Source organism: Dermatophagoides farinae, chromosome 1 (assembly GCF_024713945.1).
Source record: "Dermatophagoides farinae isolate YC_2012a chromosome 1, ASM2471394v1, whole genome shotgun sequence".
Classification (NCBI taxonomy): Eukaryota; Metazoa; Arthropoda; class Arachnida; order Sarcoptiformes; family Pyroglyphidae; genus Dermatophagoides; species Dermatophagoides farinae.
Window position 1 is genome coordinate 4,697,432 of NC_134677.1, and position 16,690 is coordinate 4,714,121.

Sequence of the window (16,690 nt, forward strand, 5' to 3'; positions counted from 1 at the left end):
TTTAACGTAACGAAAGGAGTAATAAAATGATTTTTATTTACATTCATTCCCAATCGATGACAATAGTCGACAACATTTTACGAACAAACATTTTTATACATGTATGACATCAATTGATAAGTATGTACATGTATATTGCATATAAGAATGATAATTCATTCATTTATTTACAAAAATTATGATGCTTGAATTTTGAAATAAATTCAAAATAGAGACAAAAAATTGACAAAAAATACTGTCAATGTTTTTTAACAGTTGCCTGATGATGATGACGATGTGGATGGTGGTGATGATGATTTTCCGAATGATTATGATGATGATGATTGCGATGATTATGATGATTATGGTTAGGATGTCCATGATTACCAGCATGATGGTGATTATTATTATTATGATTGGACATGTTTCCGCTGAGAATATTCTCGATATGATATTTTCGAAGCTATATAAAAAATAAATTAAAAAAAAATTGATAAGAATCAAATATGAACAACAGAATGTAGATTAAATTCAAATGGAAAATTGATGTTTTGTTCGAACTATCAAAATGGAAACTTATTTTATATAATCTTGATATTGGATCAAAGAAAAAAAATTCACAAATCCAGATATTTATGATGTTCATGTTGTACGGATATTGATGCACGCGTTTCGAATTCAGATTGTTTGCCAAAAAATCTATTGAATCAAATCACGAATAGACACACACATTCGGGCACACTCACTAAATATATACTTCATCTCACACTCAATTAGAATCGAATAATAAGCCTATAATGACATGTTAATATTGTAATTGGCAACGATTCTCATTGTCATCATCATCGCTGTCGTCATGATGATGATAACAAGAAGTATTTTTGTAGATTTTAGAACATTAGCCGTTGGCAACACGCGCTCACACATTCATTTTTAGTAATTCGGATGTCGACTGATTTATATATTTAAAAAATGATATGATTCAAAGAAAAAAATGATGATGACAGAATCACATCGAAAAATAAGAAACAGAGCGCAGAATTGGCCACGTGTCATTTGTCATTTTTTTTTGCCTTAACAAACGCGTGCTCCAAGTCACTTGAGCATACAATTAGCTAGTATTATTAGACATTGTCCATTATAACAAATACATACGTAAATATATTTTCTGCTTGAAGCCGTTTTCTCTGGATCCATGGATCCAAAATATGATCGACAATAGATTCAAGCTTGATTTAGCTGCTATTGCTATAGTTTGTCAATACGTGTGACAAGTCATTCAACTTGTTAAAAAACCTGATTAATAGTGATTTGATTAGCTGTTATTTGAAAATGAAGGGGAGGAAATACGAATATACAAGGGGATTGGTCATGTGTCCTATCCATTCATGTATAGATTTTTTTTTCTATTCTATTAATGAATTTTTTTTCAGTTTCTGGATTTGTGTATGTGAAATTCGTTGGTTCGATACTGCAACAAAAAAAAGAAACAGGAGAAAAAACACGAACGGTTTTTTTTCTGTTCACAGTGTAACAATATCATTGCATATATATATTTTTTTCGTGTTTGTTCACCATCATCATACGCGAATGTATCCTAATATCATGTTATTATTGTTTGCATACAATTACAACAGCACAATCGAAGGGAATCGAATATCAGCAACAGCAGTCAACATTCATCACATTTTTTTGTTGTTAGTTTTTTTTTGTTTGATTGGACAATGTATCTGAATGTAAAGATTTTTTATATTACATTTCTCATCACATTCTCAGTCATGAAAACGAAGTGCAAACCAATTAGACATTGTTGATATGTGTGAAAGAATAAAGATGATACATACAAACATAGTCACACACATACTAATGATAATAAACAAGCCAAACAAACTAACAAACGTAAAATTGTAAACGATTGCGTGCCAAAAATGCGTTTTTATTGTTCTTCAATCATTGTATGTAACAGTATTTGTTAGTTTATATTTGTTGGTGTGTTTGTGTGTTTGCTATGAGCATCATCATCATCATCATCATCATCAATCAATGATCATTCGTGCAATTTCCGATCAACACGGCATTGTAAAATGAAGGGAAAAAACCAAACAAATGAAATTGAATCGCGAAATAGATAGCAAGCGAATGAAGAACATATATGAAGAATGAATAAAAAAATTTTTTTCATGAAAATAAAATAAAAACCACCACATCCACACATATATAGACAGAAATATATATATGCGGTGGACAAAAGGTGATGCGATAGATTTGATATTTATGTATGCAATCAATGCCGCTCAACATTGACCAATCAACCAATCGGCCGACCAACACTGACATGTTAATTGTACAAATAGAATGCTATTCAACAACATTTCAAGTTATCGGTTATATACGAATGCAACTTTGATTCGTTTCCGACATAAATATCTAAAATATCTATTGGTTTGTCGATGAACAAAGAGCATGAAAGAAAAAGAGGTGCCAAAAACAAAGTATTTCGAGGCTATATAAACGAATAAATAATGGACAATGGAGAGATGAACATTTTGTGGCTCTACAATTCGGTGTCTTTGTCAAATATATCATTCATACCATAGACTTTCAAATATGGTAATGATATGTTGTGTAACAATTAAATTCAACTACACACATACTGACACAAGCAGAGAGAATAATGTTGTATGATAATAAAAATTGAAATCAAAATGTTATCCTAAGAAAGAATAGGGAGAAAAAAAATTCTTTCTTACCTCGCCTTTACTTAGATTGGCTGGTGTAGTCGTTGTGGCCAATGTGGTTGTCGCCGTTGATGTTATCGTTGCTGTTGCGGTAGTGGTCATTGTAGTCGTCGCCGTCGTGATCATAGCAGCTGCTGCCGTATTATTATTATTATTGGAATTAGCATTATTTGTATTGGAATTATTTTTCTTCTGATGTTCAGCTTGCGCTAATTTATATAGCCGTTGTCTTTCTTCGAATTCTCTCATTCGTAATTTATATTGTTCAATTTGTTGCCTTAAGATTGCATCCTCGATTCGGCCACGATCTTCATCATATTCTAAACAACCAACACCATCCAGACGTTCGAGATCAATATAGCCACGCCATCGTATACATACGCCATCGATTATCATTGATGATCGTATATGAACCTTAAAATAGATGAAAAAAAATTGATTGAATAATAATAATAATAATAATGATAATAGATATATCAACGAATAACAGGAAGCTTTATGATGTTGAATGAAACGATTTCCGTTTTTTTTCTGCAATGAACAATAACAAATGTCATCTTTCAATAATGATTGATACGGAAATGAAACAAATTAAAAATATCCAATTTTAGTCACATACTGGTAGATTCTTTCATTGTTATTAACAATCATGTTGTTGGATATGATTTGATCACAAACAAACACATTTGACGGAAACGAACAAACAGAAAGACAAGGAATTTTTCACCATTCCACACTGAAATGAAATGTTTTGAGCCAAAACATTCAATTGAACATATAGACATATGGTAGTCATGATTCATGTTTTACTAATGAAAGCTATAATTAATCGAGATATAATCTAAGCCATTCAACAATCATTACATCCATATGTACGCGTCATAATAGTTCAAAAATTCAAGTTTCAAAAAATTTTTCCTGCTGAAAATTTAATTCTAGCCTGTAGACAGTCAAAATTTGATGATTGGAACAAGAATGTCACCGCCACTCTGTGTCGTACCATTTAATAACACAGCTAAAATAACCTATATATATATATATATATATATATATATATATATATATATATATTATTATGACCTTTTCCATTGTTTGAACTTTGATTTTTAAACAAAATTATTCTCGACACGCGCCAGAATATGTATTGGCCTTTGGGCGATATACATGCGATAGAATCATCATGTACAATAATACCAGAAGCAGAAGCACAGTACTTTTATCATACACATGTTTTTATTTTCAACAAGGAAAAAGAAATAGATTTCACTCAAACCAAAGCTAGTGGATCAAGCCTAAATAAACTGTCCAAGCAAAAGGGAGAACGCATCTCAAATTGAAAAAAAAAACAAAGTGAAAGCATCGGTTCTCCACATGTTTTGTTCAACTTATCTCTCCATACTTCCATGATTCATTCATCCATACGACGATCATCATTATCATCATGGAATGATGCATCTAGAGGTACAGAAAAAAAACTAGGAAATTAGATGAAAAAAATTATCATTCGCTCGATTTGGTTTCTCGGTTTTTGCCGAATACAGTGGGTACTCGACTTACGGAAAAAATTTTTTTAATTTGAAATTCTAAACTTTTCCAACCAAAAAAGAATGCAGAACCAGCCAATGATGATTTTTTTTTTGTTGTCAAATAAACTAATAAATAAAATTATCATAAATGATGAATTTCAACCGGACATTAAAAATTTTTTTCCGCATACTCGAAAATCTATCATTTATTCAAATTGATTCCATAAATTTGAATAAAAACATCCTCTGTACATTATATTCTTTAAAATGTTACAAATTCGAGTTACGAACATTATTCTTGAATGCAATTGTTCGTAAGTAGAGTGTCCACTGTATATCTATCTATACAGGATGCTGCTACTGTGTTGTGTCATACACACATACAAACACACACACACACACGCAGACTCGTCCAATTTGAACCATAAAGAATTCTAAACGGAAATATTTTTTTTTCACTAAATTCTAATCTATATTTGTGTGTGCTATATATAGAGCGAATTTTTATTTCATGCTATGGATACGAATATTCTGTATGAGATCACCCATTGAGGAGGGAATATAAAGCGTAAAGAATGCCACTCTATATATAACTTGTGATGATTAACTAAAAGAGAGAAAATTTTCGAATGATTTGGATCATTCACTTGGATCGGGGATTTTGAGTCAAAGAATTTTTCTTTTTTTTTTTTTTTTTTTTTGGTTAGTTGATATGTGTGTATGAGGAGCTAAAAAAAATGTAATGCACAACATTTATATGGTTGTATATGGGAATGGAAAAAAAAGTTGTTTATTTCATGTGTGAATCACATATTTTCTTCGGCATTCATACCAACAACGGCCATAGTCAAGCAAAACGAACGTTTGATACCAAAAATCTTATATGATAATTTTTGCTGGAAAAATATCATAAAATTAAAAAATTATTGATAAAATTATATATTGAGCAAGAATAACTAAAAAAACAACGATAACACTACAATGAAGATATCCCAGCAAATGAAATGAAAAAATACAAGGTTCCATTTACAAAATAATTTCCATAATGGCCTGCCACAACACCATATAAACATCATCATATAAAACAACGATTGCACATCATCATCATCATCAACAACAACATAGACGTGCAATTAGGATTCTTTATAATTTGTTATTGTGAAAATATTCTGCTTTCACTTTCTTTTTGGTAGTCGTTTGGTTTTGTTGTTGTTGCTGTAGTTTGAATTCATTTATTTGCTTGGTTAGTGCTTAATATATTTTTATGTGACGGAATTCAGGCAGCCAACCAAACCAAAAAAAAAAAAAAAAAAAAATAAATAAGTAAAAGTTGAAAACCCGAAAATAGGAAACAAACCGGGCCCCTGAAAAAGTCTGTTTCAATTTTTTTTCTTGATTTTATAATCATCATCGTGTGATTGTATGAGCAAAAAAAAATATTTAAACACAAACTTATAATCAAAAAAACATAAGAATTGAGATGTCTGTCAATTCAATCAAACAAGAAAAAAAGAAAGAAAGAAACAGACTATTACACTCGAAGTTGTAGTTTTTGATAATGTCGTTCGTGAAAAAAATTTAATGATGATAACACCATGTATATGGTTTTATTTCATTCGCAATACTTGCGCAAAAAAAAACAATTAAAAACTAAAAATCTCACATTTGAAAACGAAAAACACAACACACACACACAGAGAGAGAGAGATATAAACACCCATCATCATCATAATCATATTTACAAAATTACTGAAAAGAAATCAGTTATACTGACTGATATCTGATATGATATGGGTTGGAGATGTGGATCGTAAAAAAAAAATTTACATGCATATAAAAAAAATTCAAAACTATCAGGCAAGACGGAAATAGATAACATGATGATGATGATGATGACATTGTTGAAGACAAAGATTTTTTTATGACAAAATTGATGACGACATCATAATGATTATGATCATTATTTTGAATCGAAAAATTTCTAATGAAAAAAAAATCTTAAAGCTACTGTAATGATGGTATAGTCATTGTTTGTTTGATTATGGCAATTTTTTTTTTTTGGTTTTTAAATTTTTTTATTTGTTATTTTTTCTTGTCGGCTTTAGTGGTAATGATAACCGGTCGTCAACCGAACTGATGTAGAAAAGAGAGAAGACAACATCATCATCATGGTTGTCGGTTTTTCTTTTGTCATTTGTCCAGAAGTCACACACACACACACAGGTTTTGGTTTTTAATAATCCAAAAAAAAAATACAAGATAATTGCTTTAGGGAATAGACTTCATTATATTGTATATTGTATATAGTTTCAATTCAATAAATGACCATGGATTTATTCATCTGTTTCAAAAAAAAATTGGTGTCATATATGAAAATAAAAAAAAATTTCCCATAAACATATGAAGAGATAAGATAATATTTAAAGTAGATGTGAATGTAGTAGTCAATCACAAAGGTAGTTGAATTATTACCAGTTTTAATTACTAAAGAAGAAACAATCATCATTATTTTCATTGAATTCTGCCAAAATAAGAGGTTATCTCTATTTAATCTTTGATAAATAAAAAAAAAAAATTTTCCGCTTGGATGTCAGGGATCAATGTATGATTTTATTATTGTGTTGAACGACAAAAAAAGTTAATATTGGCCAAACGAATAAAGAACAACATTCTAATCAATAACTACATTGTCTTAACTCGAATAATTGTTAACGAATCGTATATTCATTTTTTTCTATGGCTCAATTATATATATAATTGGTATACCACACAAAGTTCAAAACATTTTATGAAAATTGGAACAATCAAAACAAAAATTGATGACTGAAGAAAAGAAACAACCAAAATTATTATGAACAAGAACAACAAGAAATGTGTAAAAAATACATATTGGCTAATAATATGGTTCATCATTATCATCATCATTATTTTTCTGTATTCGATACATAGATGTGCATCGATAATGATGATGATGATCGACTTTCAAAAAAAATTTCGAGATAAGAAATTTAAAATTTATTCAAAAATATTAGAAAAAAAATGAATTTGCATCACAATTTTTATTTTCTCTAATTTGAAAATCTTATGATCATCAATGATGATTGTCATGATTAGCGTCATGGTCTATGGATATTTGGTGGTATAGATATTTAAAACAAGGCGAGAGTTTAGATCATTTAGATAATTAAATGATAGTTGGTCTCTGGTAATGGTATTTGTATGTGTGTGTGTGTGATTATAATCATCATCTTAATTATTATAATCGTTATATGGATGATATCAATATTAAATTGGCTAGCCATCAAACGACATGCATTCTTGACGATTATGGCTTACCAATCATTTCTTCACCATGTCATAATGGTATTTAGCTCAACAACAAAAAAACGTATCAGATAACTATCGTTAGTTTGTGCAATATAATTGTTATATCGTGTGTTTAGGTTTCAGAACCATGAAAAAATAACAAATTTTTAAGGAGAGAATTTTTTGAAATAAAAAAAAATTTGAAAAAATTGAATAATTAACTCAAACATTCAATGATCAACGATAAACACTGAAAAAAAACCAAAATTTAATCATTTACTATTTAATATTTTGTGTATTACATACTAACAGAACAGGTGACAACTTGTCACATAGGTATATATCCTTTATATTTGTCGGTAACAAATGACAAATTAGTAATGACAAAATACGACAATCAAATCAAGACAGATGGAAAACGACGATGAATTTTTTTTTGCTTTCTGTATACAAAAACACATTTATAATCACAGACAGATTAAATGAGTGTTTGTGATTGTTGTGTGTGTGTGTGTGTGTGTGTATAAATTGTTTCTTGGCTTGTTTTTATAATTTGGCGCCATTAAAACTATTATTATTATTATCATTATTGTTATTATTAGGACCATCAACCAAAGAGAAAAATAAAAACAATGACCAGAAACGTGCTTTTCATTGACATATTCAACAAATAACTGTTACAACATACACGATTGACTGACTATGGTATGTGTGTGTTTGTTGGAATAAACTTAAACCATTTATCACTATTGTTGTTAAGAGTATGAAATAAGTTATTATATAAACAAAAGAAACGAACGAACCAAATCACGATAATGTTTGTATTTCAAATTTTTTTTTAATGATGTCGATATGTTTTACAGATACGATTATCATCAACATCAACAACAACATGGTAGATCATTTGTTTGCCATGATGTAAAAACAAATGAATGTTTAGAAAAAACACACACACACACACACACACGCACACACAGACAAATTTTTTTTTCTTCATACATTCATACGGATCGAATTATCATCATCTTTTTTTTCGTATTTGTTTTCATCATTACAAATCCAGAACGAAAAAAAATGAAAATAAAACGAAAACGGTACCAAGTTTTTGTTTATTCTCACCATTTTCAGTTTTGTATATGGTGATATTTTTTTTTATTATCATTCGTGATAAAGTTACTTGTATTGGATTCTCATACATTGGAAATAAAAAAAAAGTGGAAAAACAGAAATAAAAACACCACATTTTAGCCGTTGATTGTATTTGGCAGTGATTTTTTTTTCACTGTTTGGTTAGTTGTGTGTGTGTGTGCTAAAATCGTATGATTATCACAGATGAAACACACACACACATATAAATGAAATGGATTTGTTTCAATTGTATATCCGTATACAATATCATAATATGATTCGTAAACGATCACTATCATGAACCTAACTAACAACATCACAATAATAATAATAATAATGATCATAATAATCACACTGATAAAAACCTAAACCTAATCATTATCATTAATTAGTGTCAAAAGAGAGATGTATAGTGAAACAAAAGAAAAAAAATTAACAACGACCCGGTATATTAGATATATCAGTATCGGATTTCAAAACCTTTAGGGCATTGATTTTTTTTGCCAACAATTTTGGTCAAAGGTAAAAAAAAACTTTTAAAATTTATCCATAACGATAACCACCATCATCACTATTATCATCATCATCATCATCATCATTATTATTGTTATTACCTAAAAAATATAAAGACAATACAGCAATTATACCGCAGAAAAAACATTGATTTAAAAACTTGAAACAAAATATATGAAAATTTTTTTTTTGAAAAATGAATGAAAAATTTAAACAAGGTGTGTTTTTTTCTTCGTTTTCATTTACTACAGACTGTGCTAAAGAAAGATTGGCGCCAATTGCCGATTGTGGCCTAGCCACATTCAGTTTTTTTTTCATTCATTCATTCATTCATCTCTCTTGGTTAATTCAAGACAGAAAAAAAATGGCAAAAAAAAATTTCAGATTTTTTTTTGTTAACAAAAAAAAATTAGAGGTTTCACCCGATTGATCATTAAATGAATGAATGAAAACAAGAGCAATTATTTCATCTCATCATAAATGCACAAACACACACACACCAGAAGAATTAAGATCCTAATCATACACAGCATACACACACACACGACTGATTGGCAAGTTTTTTTCTGTTGTTGTTATTCCTGTTTGTTTGTTCGTTTGTTTTTTCTTACTTTGAACCAAAAAATTGAAAAGGTTGATTATATTTTCATCCGTCAAAACAGAAAAAAATTTTTTTTTCTCCATTCCAGATAGATTACTGTCTATATGTGATGCCTTGATCATCATCATAAACAATAAATTTTTTTTTTGCTCCCTCAAAAATCCATGTAAAACTGTGGGCTGTGTTCAATAATAATGATGATGATGATGAGTACAGCGAAAAAAAAGAACAAAAAATTTGTAATGCAAATTTTTCATGATGCAGTTATGAGTTGGACAGTTTTTTTCTCTCTCGTTGAAATATGATATAGTTTTTATAGTAATAAGTAGTGTAATATTCAAAAAGACAAGATAAAAAACATGATCATTGATCAACCACCTCTCAGATTTTGTCATGTTGAATATATTTATACATAAAATGAGACACTATCATCACTATCATCGGCCACGACCACGATCATCATCATCAACATCGTGGTGATGATCGATGTGGCCAACCAACGCCAGAAAAAAAGAAGCCACCGTTTGTGTGGTGGTTGATGTGTGTGTGTGATACATACATATGTAAAATGATTCATTTTAAATCAATGATTAAACATTCAGTTTCCAGAATAATAATAATAATAAAAACCAAGACAGCCAAAAAAAACAACAACAAGCTTCGTTTGATACAATCTTGGTTGCGCCCTTTTTTTCGGCTGCAAAATTAAAACAACCATACCTTGCCTTTTTCCTTGTCAAAATCACAGTAATCAGTGCCGGTGAATGCATTGGCCAATGGATTGAATAAAAGTTGTAAATTCGTACCAGTCGATACAAATGCCTATTTGAACAAATAAAGAACAAAAAAAATAGAAAAAAATTTGATTTTTTAGAATGAGAATTTATTATTTGAGTAGCAGCAGCAGCAGCAACAACAACAACAACATCAACAATACAACCCTACAGGGTTCAATAATCAAATTTAAAAAAAATTTTGAAAAAATATGTATTTTTGTTGTTGTACAAATATTGACACATCATCAACACATCCACTTGTCAACAATGTCATTTTAAAACAAAAAAAAAACAAAACAAACAAAATGGGGTATGAAAATTTTTTTCCAATTTTATTGTTTTAATTTTTCTTAACACTATATATACATACATGACACTATTAATCATCAATGATAAAGGCAAACAATTTTTTAGTTTTTTTTTTGCTTAACCTTTAACTCGAAAGGTCCGTCCAGTTAATCGTTGTATAATTAGATATTTTTGTTCTTTTTTTTCGTCAAAAAGAAAAGATTCATTAATTGTCTGAACCATTTATGCTGTGTTATTGCCTGTCAATTTTTTTTTCGTCTGATAAAAAAAACTTGACCGAACCCTTAAATAATGTGAACCATCATTTTTGAAAATAGAGGGTATCGATATAACATCATAACAAGCATAGCGGTGCATTATGTCAATGATCAATTAGTGAAAGCAGATTGAAGGTTCAATATAATAATAGAATAGAAAATGCAAAGCAGATGGTCTAGTCTGCATGGTTGAAAATTAACCAAGCATTTTATACATACGCATACACACACACACTAAGAATCATAATACCTGTTCTCTGTTGTTTGACTGGAAAATATAAAAGGCATCAATTATAAATTACAAAATTTTCAGTTTTTTTTTTCTTAAAAAGCTGATAATGATTCTTAGTAAATGTCTTCTTCCAGATTTTTTTTTCATTGTCTTTGTTTATGGTTATCTACTTTGTATACCTGTGTGGCTCTTTTTTAACGATGAGCGATCAAGCGAAGATGCACCAAATGAAAAAAAAATTCAAGATAAATGATTGTCGGTGGTAATAGGGGTGGTGGTGGTGGTGGTGGTAAATTTCTCGCTTTTCACATTCGACCGGTGACAATAGATACAAACAACAGATAAATAGATGGCCAATGAATTAATTGTTAGTGTCAGTTTCATTTGTATCACCAATTTTGTCGATTCTCATTGAAATGATAGAATTAACCAAAAAGCCTTGACAGTTAAAAAAAAAGAAACTAAACATCAAACAAGTTTGTTTCATCATTCGATGGCTGTGTGACGCCAGATAAGTTGCCGAATTACTTGTGTCTTATCTATTTTTTTATTTTTCTTAACCAAGGACAATAATGACTTCCAGATTTTTTCTCTATTCGTTAATAACTTCATATCTAGTGTGAATAATCAAAATTGTAAGTTGGACCAAGACAAAGACAAGACCTAAAATTGTGTCTGCATAAAAACATATTTTTGGTTCACCAGACTATCATTATTTTGGTGACGTTAATTTTAAACCGATAATAAAGATATCATGAAAGACCAATTCAATACTAGCGTGGACTTAAATTTGATTATGAAAAAAAAATCAAAAAAAAACCATATCATAGCTCTAGCCAGCAAATTAAAAATTGACACAGTAACATTAATAAAAGACTATAAATTGATTGACAAGAGACGAATGTCGGTTAATCGTTACAATCATCGACGGCAGCGGCGGTGGGCGGCGGAAGATCTTTGAACATAGTGAAACCAAACAAATAACATTAAAAAAGAAAATCTGAATCACAAAAATCATTTTAACACACCGAATTTCGATCCGAAGCCACATGTATGTAGAGTGTATTGAATAGTCATCATTCGTGGTTGCAATGTTGCAATCACATTTTTATGGTCATGATCATGATAGGAGATTTTTTTTTTATTTTTTATTACCGACCAATGAAGATGACAACAGCAACAGCCAAAGTTACTACAAAACTATAGTCAGATAGTAAGTAAAATGATATCAAGATTCATCGAGAAAAAAAACTCATATTTAACAACAGCAGATACAATGAAATAAAACCAAAAAAAAAAGAATATCTTGTTCTTTTCAAATAATAAAAAAACAATTTTTTGTTTGTTTGTCTGTGTGTGTGTGTGTATAGATCGAGTCGCTAAATTTCACAAGGTTTTTTTTTGTTTTGATCTATAATTTTTTTTTGTATGTTACATTTGTCGATGTGAATATTCCATATGTTCGAGATATAACATTTACACCAAAAAAAAAGATCAATAGATACTGTATTATTTAATCTGGTTGTTATTTTTATGATACGAATCTTCTGGTATAGAATCTGGTCTACGAACATTTCGAGTATCATTCAAGTGTCATAAAGAGTGGAATGGAAAATTGAACCCGGTTAAAAATAAATGGACAAGTGTGTCATGTTATGTTTATGTAACTTTCAAATGAAATAAAATGGGCTAGTTTAATCATTAGTTATGGTACTTACAATATCTGTATGGCCTTCACGACATCCATTTATGAAACGTATTTGCCGTTCTTCGAGTGGTCGATCACGATAACCAGTATAACGAATCTTAATTTATCATCAAGAATAATAACAATAAAAATGATAGGATTAGGCAAATCCAAAACAAGTGTATCGATTCTCATGCATTATTCTCTATATGAATTCGACCATACCTCACTTTCTCTTGATAATTTTCTAAACAATTCATCATTTTCAAATTTAGCTTTTTGATCGGTAACCACTCTTGGCATTTGAAATATGAATCGTGGTAATTGTTCAAATATTGTAGGCGTTTCAAATGGTAACATTTTGCTATAATAATAATATTGATGACTTAATGGTGATGAAGAAGAAGGCGATGATGATAATGATGAAGCCAGATTGAATCGATTTTAGTTTCACAAAAAACAACAACCAAGAAAAATAATAATGAAGGCGAATATATTTTGTGGAAATCAACCCACACACATATACACAAGCATACACACTTGATGGACACAAATCCACTTATAAGTGGTCAAAACATCAGCAAAAAACAAAAATTTGAGAAACAAAGAAAAAAAAATCGGGCTCTACTAGATGATGGGCGACGATTAGAAAGACAATTGGCGGTAGAAAATGTCCAGAATCCAAGCGGTGACAAACCAATATTGAAATACAATTGCTTTTAAACCCGAACAAATGCTTGGAATTGAATGATGCGTCAATGTTTGATAGTTGGAGTTGGTAGGTTGGAGACGAATTGATGAGTCTCTTGATTGAGTTGTGGTTCGACACAAAATATCAGAATGTGTGTGTTGAGCATCAACTTGTCTTGCTCTCTCTCTCTCTCTCCCTTTCTCTATACTATACTATACCACAGGCACACATCCACAGGAAAAACCAGAGAGATGCGGATTGATGTTGGTTAGTTGGTTGGTTAGTTGAATGGAATATCTTTTTCTCTCTCACTCTTGATTCATTGGAAAAAATAGAAAACAACAATAATAAAAACAACCAGAAAATTGAGAGAAATAGAGCTGTTGTAGCAGCAGTATTGGTCGATGATGACGATGGTTCCTGTTTTAGGTTTTCATTTATACTTTTTCTTTTAGAATAACTAAAACGTATATCTTTTCGCGCCCAGACCAACTATACATGAAAATAAAGAGAATTTAGTTGAAAATTTTGGCGGCAACAGCATCGGTAGAGGTTTTTGGGTGCCATATATACAAATTTGTTCGTTTTGATCTTCTTTCATCGACCAGAGAGGAAAAACCATCATAAGAGTATCAAATAAACTCACAATACAACGAACTAACCAACCACAGATTTTTTTTCGTTGTTTTACGGTAGTGAAAATCAATATCCTTTGATTCTGTTGAGTTGCTCGATGGATGAATTCTGTTTAGAAATCTAATATTCAACTTTTTAGCTTCTGGAATTAGAGTAGATTGTGTTTTCTTCATTTCTTTTTTAATCTATGGTAAATTTTATTTTTTTACATTAAAATAAATTTCAGTATCTCTCAGTTACAGTTGAATTTAAGCCATTGCATCCAAGTGTATTCATGCACAGACACACAAACATAATATACACGCAGAATTAGTTGAGTTGAATTTTTTTTTGTGGGCACTTGGTTTTTTGGCGAGCCACAGTATCTTGGCCACACATTCACCAAATATTCTTGCTTATGCTTTCTCTCTTTTTTTACGTATGAGTAGCTCTATCTATCTATGTATGTATGTGTCGAGCCACAGCACAACGGCCGAAAAAGATGAAGAAAAAGAAAAAAAAACCCGAAAAACCGAAAACCAAACCAAAAAGACCGACCGACGAGTTGAGTTGATGATGGAACACCACACATACATAAAAGGAAAAAAAAGGGAGTCTTTTCACAATGTCTGAGTATGTGTGTGGTGGTGTATAGAGTGATGAAGGCCTGGTTATGAAAAGCAAGATGATGCTGTCGATTCATACATGCAGATAGCTAAAGAGAAGTTTGAGCAATAACGATAACAACAACAACAACAACAGACCAAGAAGCCGCACAATCCAACCAAAAATACCACATATACAACAGCAGCATCAACAACAACGGCAGTAGTATATAACACCACAGAATAGTATTTATGTGTGTGTGTATGTGTGTGTGGTGATGGACCAACCCAATATAATATATTAAATATAACATATAACAGTGTATGTGGCTCTTTTAGTGGAAGGCCGCAGAGCCAAACCCATCATTCTTTCAAACTATACATTGAACAAAACACACAAACACAAACACATGAACAGATCAGAAAAAAAAGATGAGAGATTGCCCGATAATACTATGGATGTTGGAATTATGATCAGCACATCAACACAGCCCCCGCCTTCCCTCTTATTTCCTATTTTATTTTCCATTTTATATGCTTTCTGTTTATTATTATTATTATTATTATAGCCTTAGTGCATCCAATTCCATTCATCGATCAATCCATCCATTTTTTCTTTTATCCCCAAGTTGGTTCGATGTATCGGGCGATGAGGGACTAAAGCTCGTAGGAAAAGAAAAATCTGAATGCTCGGAAATTGTATCACATTAAAAAAAAGATGGAAAAACACTGTCAACAAGATAGGATGAAATAAAAAAAAGAAGCGTGATGCTATGTGACAAATCAAGCGAAACCACCACGAAAACGAAACCAACAAAAAAAATGTTTAGAAATAAAAACAATACAAATATCATAGACTAGTGAATACAAAATTTCAAATTCTTCGATCATCATTTTATTGCCTGAAAGAACATCCGATAGGCTAAGAATACTGAATATGTTTTATGTTTAAATAATAAGCACTGATTTGAGTCTTATTGTCTCAGTTAGGGTTGCCAAGAGGTCGAGGAAATTTTTTTTTTTTTTTTTTTTGGAAAACACTTAATTATACAGTTTTACATCGGTTAAAGATTTTTTTGGTTAGGTGAGAAAGTTGCTGAAAAGAGAACATGTAACCCTAGTCTCAGTAAAGTAAGTCACAAAAAAAACTGAAAAATTGAACATGAATACTGAAATAAAAAAAAGCATCCATGGTAGTGATGTACAAGAATCCAGCATATTTGTGTGTGTGTGTCTACATGTGGAACACCACATCATCGCGGATTCACACACATACACAAAATACAAACCAGCCAACACAGTGGCTGACTAAACTTGAAACTAAATGTAGGATGGTACAGCATCGAAAACATCATGATGATGATGACATGGATTCATGCATCTATACATCTATGAAGACCAGCTGTAGATAAACTTTATTCAAAGTGAATAGAATACATCATTCAAAAAACATTCAACCGAATGGATGCTACACATTGCTCATCGTGATGCTACTGTGTTATTAATTTTGCTACATACATCCAAAAAAAAAAAAAAAAAAACAAAATCTGATGTTTGGCCAGTCAATTCATGTTGGAGAATTTATGTTATGAGTTTTATATGCACGCTCACACATACATTAAAATGACTTTGATTTTCATTTCATCACTAGATTACAGAAAAAAAAACTTATTTCATAAATCCATAGAAGTGAAAAAATCAATTCTGTTATATGCACATTCTTAACA

The 16,690-nt window shown here is 30.5% G+C and overlaps 1 protein-coding gene across 1 annotated transcript; it reads right to left on the reverse strand.

Annotated features, from left to right (window-relative positions):
• LOC124491767 (protein big brother) lies at positions 1–15,051 on the reverse strand. Its single transcript, XM_047054467.2, has 5 exons — positions 13,278–15,051; positions 13,084–13,170; positions 10,512–10,613; positions 2,730–3,131; positions 1–442 (listed from the first exon to the last, which is right to left on the reverse strand). Exons 1-5 carry the CDS (start codon positions 13,410–13,412, stop codon positions 239–241), a joined length of 930 nt encoding a protein of 309 aa, XP_046910423.2. The 5' UTR covers positions 13,413–15,051; the 3' UTR covers positions 1–238.
• Positions 15,052–16,690: the final 1,639 nt, after the last annotated feature.

What these genes read in the sequence shown, in the direction of transcription:
- LOC124491767 (XM_047054467.2), bottom strand. Translation starts at nt 13,412, where the DNA reads ATGTTACCATTTGAAACGCCTACAATATTTGAACAATTACCACGATTC. An exon ending in TTGACAAGGAAAAAGGCAAG is followed by an intron (nt 3,132 to 10,511) that starts GTATGGTTGTTT and finishes ATCTATTTTAAG; the next exon opens with GTTCATATACGATCATCAAT. An exon ending in CCAATCTAAGTAAAGGCGAG is followed by an intron (nt 443 to 2,729) that starts GTAAGAAAGAAT and finishes TTTTTTATATAG; the next exon opens with CTTCGAAAATATCATATCGA.